Here is an 11,440-nt window from a genome sequence, read left to right as displayed (position 1 = left end):
AATAATCTAAACAGAGCGGTTGTGAAAAACAACAAGCCGCGACTGGAGTGTTGAAGGGACAGAACGGACAGAACACAAGTAACAAAAAAATCGTACGTGTTTTTATTATTTTAGTGAAACTAGAATTCAGGAATTCAGTTTGTTTCTGATATGCACCTCCTTTCTGATCTTTTTTTATGTCAGATAACTCATAGTGCTCCCTATCCAAAAAATTTTTTCTGCACATTTTTCAAGGAGACTTTGGTTTAGCTTTAGCTAGATATTTTTACTTTCTTCCTTCATTAATACTTGCATGGACTTTTCACTGTCAAATCTTAGCACTTTGAATACTTAGCTAATTAAAAAGAAACTTTGCTACAGGAAAATGTACTTTAAAATTCAGCCAAAATTGTCAAAGATTAACTAGCTATATTTAAAACATATTAAAGGTTCCCTCCGACGTTTTAATGATGCAGCCTAATTAAGTTCTATTCATATAAGTATTTAAGAAAATAGCATTCGTTTTTTACAGAAAAGTTTAGTACAGCAAGTAATTGTAAATAAACTTTCAAATTTTGAGCTACCTCACTTCATGCGGCTTTATCATGCTCACACTTTTTTCTCGAACTTTGAAATTCATAATGGCTGCATAATTGATGTCACAAGGACCAAAGAATTATAGGATGCCTCACAGTGATATATTCTACTGACTAATTCGTGTTTAGAATGCCTTGTTGATATGTTTCAAAGTACTTGTTAGTTAAACTTAGTTACACTTGTTAGTTAAAAAAAATTATTAATCCAGAAACACTTACTTTGTATCAGTTGGAACATTTTCCTGCGTGAATGAAGTATTGACTTCTGCATCTTGTAAGCTAAATTAAGTATTAGAAATAATTATACAAATAACACTTCATGGAAATTTTGTAAGTTTCTACAATATGGCTCACTATCTCTTTCTTGGACTGCTTTGCAAAGGCCTGCTGTGCTGTTGTTGGTAAAACCGTTTAATAACGCTGGAAAGATTTGGGATGCCGAGTATATCAGAAAGGGCCTGGATTTTATCCTATAAGTCAGATGGTATAATTTCAGTGACGCCTAAAGCGATAATTACACTGCTATTATTGTTACGTAATGTATGCTTATAAATCAGATAAAAATGCGTTAATACCTGCATCACCCAATAAATTGCATTGACTTGATGAATCTTTAAATTTTGGCTTTGCCTCAATTTTTTTGTGCTTCGTTTCAGTCTAAAATTAAATTGAAGCAGTTGTTATATTCCGAATAACATAACACATTTAAACACAATAAAAATTACGCAAAAATGTTGCCTTAAATTGCGTTCCGTAATTACGCTGACGTTCCGTTTGCGTTTCTACTTGGGCGAATTTACTGTTTCCAAACTACCGGGTTCACATAAATCAGAATCAAAATGGATTCCTTCAGCCTCGACATCATTCGCAGTAAATTTTTCATCATCTTAAAAGATCAAACAAAATTAAGAAATCAGAATTATAAGAATTATATTTTACATTTACTGCACTTACTTGACGATTTCCAATCTTCAACTTTACGCTTTTTCGTTTTGGTGCTGTCTCACAATGTGCAAATAACGTTGGTATTGCATCCGATACCAACTTATTTCGAATAAGATTAACTTGTTATAACGTCGGAGGCAATCTTTAAAGATTTAAAGCCAGTGAAGAAAGATATCCTTGAATTTATGAAGTTTTTACCATTTAAACAGCATGCTTAGCCCTGTTCATAATGATGGCTTTAATAACAAATAAACCATATAATGGCCCGTGGAATAAACACATCCGTCAGAATACATCTCTAAATATTCTTATATTACAGTCAGGGTACAACCACATCTAGTCGCATGAATTTTTTTTCACAGTTTGGTTGTTTGTTAAGTCATCTTTGCTCAAGCAATTTTTTGTATATACAGTACAGTACAGTCCAGATGTAAGCGTACGCGTACGCTGAAGTTTCACACCTTTTTCTCGGAGGCGGTAGTTGTTTGTTTTTTGTTCTTATTAATTATCTTGCGAGTCTTGTAAGTCATTAACTTGCGCGTAATAAACAAAAGATTATTGAAGAAAAAATAGCTTATTATAGCTGCGCTAACATAACTATTCCCAATAGCATATTGCATATGTTATCAACTCTATCAATGTGACACGAAGAGCCATTGTTTAATATTTTTATTAAACAAAAGTTTTGCGTGGAAACTAAATAAGCTAGCGAGAAGGCATTGTTGGTTGCGCGGGTTAAATAAAGCTTTTAAGCGATAGAAATTATTATATTTTAACAAAGATTGAAACTTTAATTTTGATAGAAAAGCTTTTTTAGATCGCATTTTAAAAGTTTAAAAACGAAAAACGGCGATAGAAATGTTTTTTTAGATTGCATTTTAAAAGTTTAAAAACGAAAAACCGCTATAGAAAAGCTTTTTTAGATCGCATTTTAAAAGTTTAAAAACGAAAAACGGCGATAGAAATGTTGTTTTAGATCGCTTTTTGAAAGTTTAAAAACGAAAAACGGCGCTAGAAAAGCTTTTTTAGATCGCATTTTAAAAGTTTAAAAACGAAAAACAGCGATAGAAATGTTTTTTTTAGATTGCATTTTAGAAGTTTAAAAACGAAAAACAGCGATAGAAATGTTTTTTTTAGATTGCATTTTAGAAGTTTAAAAACGAAAAGCGGCGATAGATATGTTTTTTTTAGATCGCGTTTTAAAAGTTTAATAACGAAGAGCGGCAATAGAAATGATTTTTTAGAAAGTTAAAGAACGAAGAACGGCGATAGGAAAGCTTTGTTAGATAGTTTTTTAAGTATTTAAAATGTTATCAACTCTATCAATGTGACACGGCGAGCCATTGTTTGATAGTTTTATAAAATAAAAGATTTGCGCGAAAACTAAATAGACAGCGAGATGCATTGTTTAAATCTTTTAAGAGATAGAGCTGTTGCGCGCTAGAAAAAACAAAGACAATGTTTTTAACAATAAAATGTAGCGTGATACTATAAAACGTCAAAAGTTATATTTTTAGATTTTTTCTTTCTTCGGTATTAAAATTTAATTTGTTTTTAAAATCTTATCGCGAAGGGAAAAGTCCCGAACGTAGGGTTTTTCCGTTTGCGTTGCTAAACGTTGCTTTTTATAAAAAGAACTTCTAAAAGTTTTGCATGTAAAAAATATGTTTTGACGATAAAGAAATATTACTATAAGTTTAAAAAGTAGCATTATTTTTTTTTTTTAAATATTTAGATCATTGGATTTGTTGTTTTTTAAAAGAGCTTGTGTTTTTTAAAAAAATCGAGATTTAAATCGCGTTACTATGATTAGTTTCGTTGTTAAAAAAAATAAAAATTCAATGGCCTTCGCGTTTAATTTATTCTCACGCAGAGTATTGTTTTTAAACAATGTTTCTTGCTATGCTTTTGTTTTTAACACGAAGCAATTATTTTCGCGCAATTTGAAAGGAACTCGCTATCCTATTGTTTTTTTTAATGAAAGCAATTATTTTTGCAAGTTGAGCCTCCATGATGTGCGCCAAGTGGGAAGTTTTTAAATTTTACATCTCTAGATTGCCGGAAAATACACTTTTAGACATCAACAATCTCATGGTTGAATGTTAAAAATCACGATGAATGTTTCAAAATTTTAGTAATTTAGAAAAGCTGCATTGTTTAATTGGAATCAAAATTTAGATAAAAATTTCCATCAGAAACCGAAAGGTAGAAAGAGATATATGCATATTTGCATTACACGACTACAATAATATAAAAAATGATAAGAACACTAGAAATTTTAAGGGTGCTGGCACTTTTTAGAAAATGCGGTTCAAAGCTGAAAAAATCGTTCGCTAACAGCATTTGTAGCAGGCATAACTAACATCACTTTTCCCACTTTTATAACGTCAAACAAAAGTAGTTTTCTTAGGTTATATCTCTAACTTTTGGAGAAATGACACTAAATCTCTCTCTCTTTTTCTTTCTTTCTTTTTTCTTCTCTTTTTTTCTTTTTCTCTCTCTTTCTTTTTTTTTCAGTAGGATTTTAGTGCTTGCTTACTCACTTACCTAATAAGCGTGGGTTTCCACAATCGTGTTATTTGTCAAAATTATGCCCTGTAAGTGGTATAATGTCGTAGCAAAATTAACCAGGTTTATAGTGATAGTTTTTAAAAATTTGTTACTTTTCAAAGTTGATATTATATTAAAAGTAATAGATATTTGATCAAATAAACCAGGAAATAAAGTTCTTGCCGAGGAAGTTGTGTGGCAAATGTCCTATTTGATATCGATAGAGCTTTTCCCGAGGGTATTATAAAATCAAATCAAACTTATTGTCCAACGACTTTAAGCGCCAACCAAGGACCTTGTTTTTAATTTCTCATGTCAATGGCATATATATATACTGCAATTGCGGGATCCCAAATTCCTATCTTTTAGTTGGGAACTGTCTTCACAATTGTTTGGTTTTTTATACAAACTAAAACATTCATTATTGTTTCAATATTGTGTATTATCATTTTTTATAGCCATTTACAGGTCTCAGAAAAATGAATGTATGCATTAAAAAAACAAATGTGAGTTTTATCTCCGTCACCAAGAGGTCAGATTCAAATGAATAATTTATTACTTTTTTTCTTCCTTTCAAAACTTTGAAAAAGTGAAGGGCCTTGTACACATTGGAGAAGAAGTATGTAAATAGAAAGAAAAAATACTCAAGTGTTGTATATCGTGTAACTAAATATATACATTTTTGGATTTTTTATTGACAAAAAGTATTTAAATGTTTTAATATTATACTAATTAGGCACAACTACAATGCCAGCCCGAGATTTAAACATTATAAGTGTTTGAAAATATTTGCGTGAAAACCGGGATCTAGTTTTATATCCAGATAAGATGTGCGCTAAAATCTTTAGGTTTGTGGAAGGATCATTGCTTTGTGTGCTGTGTATCGCTGCAGTAATAAAAGTCAGCGTGAAAAAGATAGAAGTTTCTTTCGCTTTCCTAAAGATGATAAATTACTGAAACCATGGTTCCAAGCAATGGGCAGAGATAATCCTCCGAAATATTGGAGGCTATGTTGTTTTGAACAGTATAAACGATAAAGATCCGTTTCAGCGAGGGAGATTCATCACACCAGATTATTTTAATTGGTTTTTGATAGTTTTTCGCGTGAACTTCTCACATTGCTTCTAATCTCCATATTTGTTATGCCAAAAATTTGTGCACTCAATAGTGGCATTGTCTAGCACTTTATTCCATGCCTCATCGTCGCCTGCTGCAGGTACGACTCCTTTGATCGTGTCTGATAATGTAACACCGACTATCTGCTTAGTTAAATACGACCAGCTTCTTTCGATAGGGTTAAATGGTGAGTGGCCAGGCGCATAACATTGTAGATTTAGCGAATCCAAGTGACAATTTAGCCACAAAAAACCCAGCGACATTAAATTGATAACTCCTTTCACAGACCAATCTGGTCCACCGTCAGCAATCAAAACAACGTCATGCGTATTCATAAGCGTCTCGTGTTTTATTAACTCCATCAAATGATTAACATGCATAACGTTTGTACTCTCCAAAAGACGCGAAGGAGAAAGTTTCACAATTAAATTACCGTTTCGTGACCATATAATTTTGTCGCATTAAGTTGATCTGTGCATATATCAACATCACTGTTTATAGTCTTTATAATGCCCTCTCCTACGGAAAGTGATTGTGTCTGGGTTTTTTAAACAAGGTTCTTGGTGGTGATAACGACCTACTTCTTTCGTTCTTTTTTCTCAAAACTTGATAGCCAGCCAGGACGAGTTTACAATTTGAATGCGGAAAATCATGGTCGTCGTAGTTTGGCGCATCTCTGTTCATATAAAATCTACATATTTTACTACGAATCCCCACTTCCACTTTATTTTTGTTGTCAACGGACAAACAAAGAGTGTTTTCTTTACAAAGTGTTGCCATCTGATTTACAAGACTTACTTGCACGGAGGTGTATAATGAAAATTGATGTGAGTTTTCTTTTCAGCAGTGTTGCGTTTCAGTGGAACACGCGCATCAATTAAGCCCTTAAAACGCCTACTTGCAGTTGTCTTTCGACGAGGGGGAAGCATAAGTCTGTGGACGGTGTCTTTGCTTACGTCTATCCCTAATGTACTTTTAACGTGACAAACAGTATCTTTTAATGTAACTCCGTTAGTGTACATTGTATCATTTCTGCGTCTAAAGTGGGCGCCAGCTGAACCTTGCTGTTCTGGATTATTTTCGTGGACGCTGTGGTTTATTGTTGTTTTGCTCAGCATTTCTAAAGGTAAAACGGAAAATAGAAATACATAATTTTAAAAACAAACTTACGTTCAAACAAGAAAGTTTTTTTAGAAAACACACAAAAATATAAAGACACTAAAAAAACTCGTTGTCTCTTGCCTTGGTAAATATCTTCAACATTTAAACTTTCATCTTTTGCATAACTTTCAAACAACCAATCTAAGTCTTCAAATTCACTCTCATCCAACGTAGTCATGATGTTTTAGTTTTTACAAAAACTACAAACGTATGAATAAACAATAAATATAAGATTTTTTAAAAAACGTATGTAGATATAAAAGAAGTTTAAGCTTGTAAATGACGCCTTCTGTAGGATCGACACCTGCTTTAAAATAATTTTTAAGAATCGATTTTTATTGCGTTTTAATTGTTTTTTAATTAAGCTTCAAATAAAAACAAAATTTGTTTTACAAATTGTTTCAGAATGGTTTCAGAACTTTGTTTCTAAATTGTTTCCCATTCGTTTCCCATTCGTTTCATTTTTTAACTCACAAATTTTATTTTAAATCTTTTCCTAATCGTTTCGTAATTTTAAAATTTGTTTCATGAAACGATCTGAAACAATTTTAAAAAATGATGATACGATCACGAAACGATCTTTATCGTTTCAATTCGTGTAAAATGCGAAACAATGGTGGAGACGGTCCCTAAAACAAACGTCTGGTAAAGTTCAGAATCAAAAATATTGTTGTTTTTTCTGTGGAATTTTAACGTATAGAATTCAGAAAGCCAGCACAGGGGATCGACACAATAGTGTTTTATGTTTTATGTATTTTGTACGTGTATTATTTTGTCCATCAGCACAGGCTATGTTTGTATTTATTTATGTTGTGTTCGAAGATTGGCAGAAGCTATATCCGTTGTTTAGTTTATCATTTTGTATCTTTTGTATCGAAGCCCATTAAAAAGGAGAAGGTGTTTGAATATCAAGATATCATCATTAAGAAGGTCATTGTACGTGTGTCAAGTGGAAAGAGAGCTAGGGCAAAAAAGAGGAAAAAACGTCAATGTGACAAAAAAATTGCTCGACAGAGCGACCTGACAGGGATAAAATCATTGAGAACTCCTTAAAATACAAAAGAATAAAATTGTAATTTATATGAAACCAGTAGAGTTATTATAAATACATTTCATTAGTTTTCCTTGTCTCTGCTTCAAGAACAATCCACCTCAGGAACTTCCATGTGGACTGGGTAGTCTTCACGTATCCTATTCACAAAAACTGGCCTGGATTTCCGAGCCACTTCCTCCAACGGGTTCATATTGAAAGCCGATAACATTAACATTAACGTTAATTTTATTGCTTTTAGTCCCAATTTTCATTGAAAAATTGTTTTGAAAGAAGTTTGAAGAATGTATCGAACGACTAGAATGCAATCTACCTATGTATCACACAAGGAATAAAATGATAAAGACATCTCAGTGTTACTTCAGTGGGTTTATGCTTTTTCTTGTTGCATAATTACGCATATTAAAATTTTTTACCCAGTTTCTAATTGCGAAAACATCTTCGGCATGGCCACATGAAATAAAGTTTTGTTTATGTTTGTTTTTATCAAAAATTGATGGGAAAGGTAGCAGTTTTTTCTATCAGTGTACAAATACGAGTTAATACAGCCATTATAAGTTTCAAGCAGTCACTACCTTTAAGCAATTTGAAATGTTTCAGAAGCAATTGTAATTTATTTTGATTTTTAAGCTAAAAATGGATAAGAAGTGGAAGCGAATGGGAAATGATTTTAAAACTATTTTAAGAATATCTAGGAAAGCAACACAAAACGAAGTCTGAAATGAATTCTTTTCCCAAAACGAAAACACATTTAAAAACGTGATGAATTTATAACGCGAAACTATTTTTAAACATTCCTTTTTTCAAAATTGCGTATTCATAGTTTTGATCTAAACAATTTATGGCGATATAGCTTTCACGTTCCTGTTTTTACTGTTTTTAAATGATCTAAAGCGATCTTTTCACTTTCTAAGATCCTGTTTTTAAACATTCTGCGAAAATCTTTCTATGATGTCTTTTTTGTTATTTTTGTGACGAGGAAAGCAGATATTTACATGATTTGATACTTAAGTTTCCTTTAAATATCAGCGATGTATGATAAACATGTCTTATATTAGAAGCGATTTTGAAACAATTTGAAATGAAATGAATTTAATGAAGTGTTGAAACGAATTAATTTTAATTTTTCGAAATTATTGAGAAACAAATGCGAAACGATTCAGAATTTATTACAAAAGGATTTTCAGTTCGACAAAGCGGTTTAAAACTATTTCGAAACAAATTTTAAACAATTTTTTTAAGGTTTCGAAACAATTGTTATGTTGCCTTTGTTCAAGCAAAGTTTCATGTAATTTATAATTATATAAAAAAATTCCCTTCAAAAATCAAGAAAATAGTAGACACAACTGAGAGAATCACATGGCTAGCTCTTTTTGTAAAGAAAACAAAAACTTTGTGAAGTAAAGTCATAAGTATTGAGTTTTTTTAGATTAAATTTTAAATGTGTGTTATTTTTGTTTGATAAAGGATTACAGCAAATATCTATATGTTCCATTCAGTACCGTTTTTTGATTTTATAATTTGAGCTTTATATATTTATAATCATCTTTCAGAGAAATAAGTTAAAAAATAACTAAAACAATATGAGTCAAGATAAAAAAGGACGTTTTCTCGTCATTTTAGAATGAAATAAGGCAACTGTAAAGCTTCGCAGGGATGTTTTCTCGTCATTTTAGAATGATATACAGCAACTTAAAAGCTGCGCAGGGACATTTTCTCTTCATTTAAGAATAAAATACAGCAACTGTAAAGCTTCAACTGTATAACTTTAAAGCTTTATATATACATTTTCCTGTTATTTTAGAATGAATACAGCAACTTCTTAAAGAAAAGACAAGTTTATATTTCACAAGTTTAACTGGTTTTTAATTATTTAATTCATTACAAAATTCATTTCAATAACATCATCCACCTTTAGCATCATTACATTTTATAATTTGACAATCGTATCAAATCGTTTCAAACTTTTTTTTAAATTGTTTCAAAATAGTTTTAAAATCGCTTCATTTTTCATAGTAAATTATATATAATCGTTTCGTAAAATAAATATGAAACATTTAATTCGTTTCATGATACGATTATGAAACGATGTAAGAAAAATGAAACAATTCCCATACGATAAAAATCCTTTCAATTTGTAACAAAAATGAAATGATTTCGAAGATGATCCCTTATCAACAAGAAACTTCCTGAAATAACTTGTATAAGATCTTGTGTAATTTGTTTAAACATAGTTGAATAACAAAAAAGTAAAGTTAGATTTCCCACAACCTAAAAGAAAATATTCTTCACTGTATTTTGTTTTAAAAGCCCATGATGCCTTTTCAATAAACAATAACCAACAAAAAGAAGTGTCAAAATAAGAAACATCTGAGGTAAACAAGATTTAACTCAGCAGTTACACCGCTAAAACATCCATTAGATTAAATCATATTAAATTTTAATAAAAGAATTGTTGAAATGTAAAAAGCTTAGAGAATTCGGACAAGTTGCCTAATATTTTCTGAACATATATGTCTGGCGAATTCTTATCCTTGGTATTTTTATTTTTTTAGGCTAAAAAAATGACGGGTGAGAAAGAAGAAAATAAGGTCTTTCAGAAAGTAAAATCTGAAGTTAAAATGAATATTTTGGATGAGAATTCAAACGTCTTATCAGAATCTGCAGTTTCTCCAATGACTGTGTTTCAAATAGTAAACTATAACAAGACAGATAACAAGATAAAAGATCAATGCGACACCATTGATATTTCAAGGTGTGGCTTATGTGGTAACAAGGTTATGAACAGCTCTGAATTGTGTGAACATTTAAACAAAAAACATTACTTTTATTTGATGTTTTCATGTCCAATTTGCATGTTAAGTTTTTCCTCTTATAATTCGTTGATTGAACATTCATCAGCGCATAAATCATTGACATCATCAAAGAGATTTGCCAATGAAATTCCCATATGTGGCATTTGTGGAAAGGCTTTCTCAGATATCAAAATGGCTAACAGTCACATTTTGAACCACTACTACTACATTTGTCTAAAAAAGCGTCCATTTCTTTGCTTACATTGTGAAACAACTCTGTACGGTGAACAAGAATTTCTTCTACACCTTCAACAACATTGTAGTCAAAAGCGTGATGTGCTGACATATGGTGAGCAGTTATACTGTGATATATGCAAGGAATTTAGTCCTGGGTACAATGCTTTTTTGTCACATTATAAAGATGTTCACAGTGATGTTCGGACCTGCCATGTTTGTTTAGAAGATGTTGCTGATTCTAAAGAATATGGTGAACATGTTTTATGGCATGTTTTCAGAACCGAAAAGAATGAATTCCGCTTCTTTTTATGTTTTATTTGTGATTTATATTTGCTTGGCATAACTTCATTTCATGATCATTTTCGGAAGACTCACGTGCAAATAAAAAAGTAAACTTTCAATTTTATATATTCAGATGTAGTGATATGTATATTTTCTTCAGCACCATGTATTTTTATGGATATTTTTGTTAACACTTTTAACAGAATAAAGTTTTATGTTGCATATGATTTTTAATGAGAGGATTAAGCATTTCTTACTTTTTGTTGACATTGTTTTGTTATTTTTTTATAAATTTTGTTTTCCTTTTTTTTATGTTTTTTTCCAATTTTATATCTTTAGCACTACTTCAATTTTTTAGATGAGATCCTTTTTATATATATATATAGTTTTATATTTTGTTATATGTGCTTTTAAAAGTTTTTGTATGTTTTATTGAATGTTTTGTTTATATAACCATGTAGTCATCCTTTTAAAATGGGCAGGTTAAAAAGTATTTCAACTGGGAATCCAAGGTAACTTTTTTGTCATGTTTATATAAAATTGTAAAAATCTTTTGAACAAAGCCTTCTTTTTTTGTAATATAAACTGTTATAGCTTTTTTACAAAGCCTAGACATTGTTAGATCTTTTTTAAAACTCAGAGTATTACTGCTCATAATATTTATAATCGATTTAAAGGTAAAACTGAAAGTTTGCAATGATCGTGTTTGCAAACGACTTTCATACAAG

The 11,440-nt window shown here is 30.8% G+C and overlaps 1 protein-coding gene across 1 annotated transcript; it reads left to right on the top strand.

Annotated features, from left to right (window-relative positions):
- On the top strand, positions 1-11,285 carry LOC130622699 (zinc finger protein 26-like). The gene is made up of 2 exons (XM_057438193.1): positions 1-92; positions 9,954-11,285. Exon 2 carries the CDS (start codon positions 9,963-9,965, stop codon positions 10,821-10,823), a length of 861 nt encoding a protein of 286 aa, XP_057294176.1. The 5' UTR covers positions 1-92; positions 9,954-9,962; the 3' UTR covers positions 10,824-11,285.
- Positions 11,286-11,440: the final 155 nt, after the last annotated feature.

This window comes from Hydractinia symbiolongicarpus, chromosome 12 (assembly GCF_029227915.1).
Source record: "Hydractinia symbiolongicarpus strain clone_291-10 chromosome 12, HSymV2.1, whole genome shotgun sequence".
NCBI lineage: Eukaryota > Metazoa > Cnidaria > Hydrozoa > Anthoathecata > Hydractiniidae > Hydractinia > Hydractinia symbiolongicarpus.
This window is presented reverse-complemented; position numbering and strand designations above follow the sequence as displayed.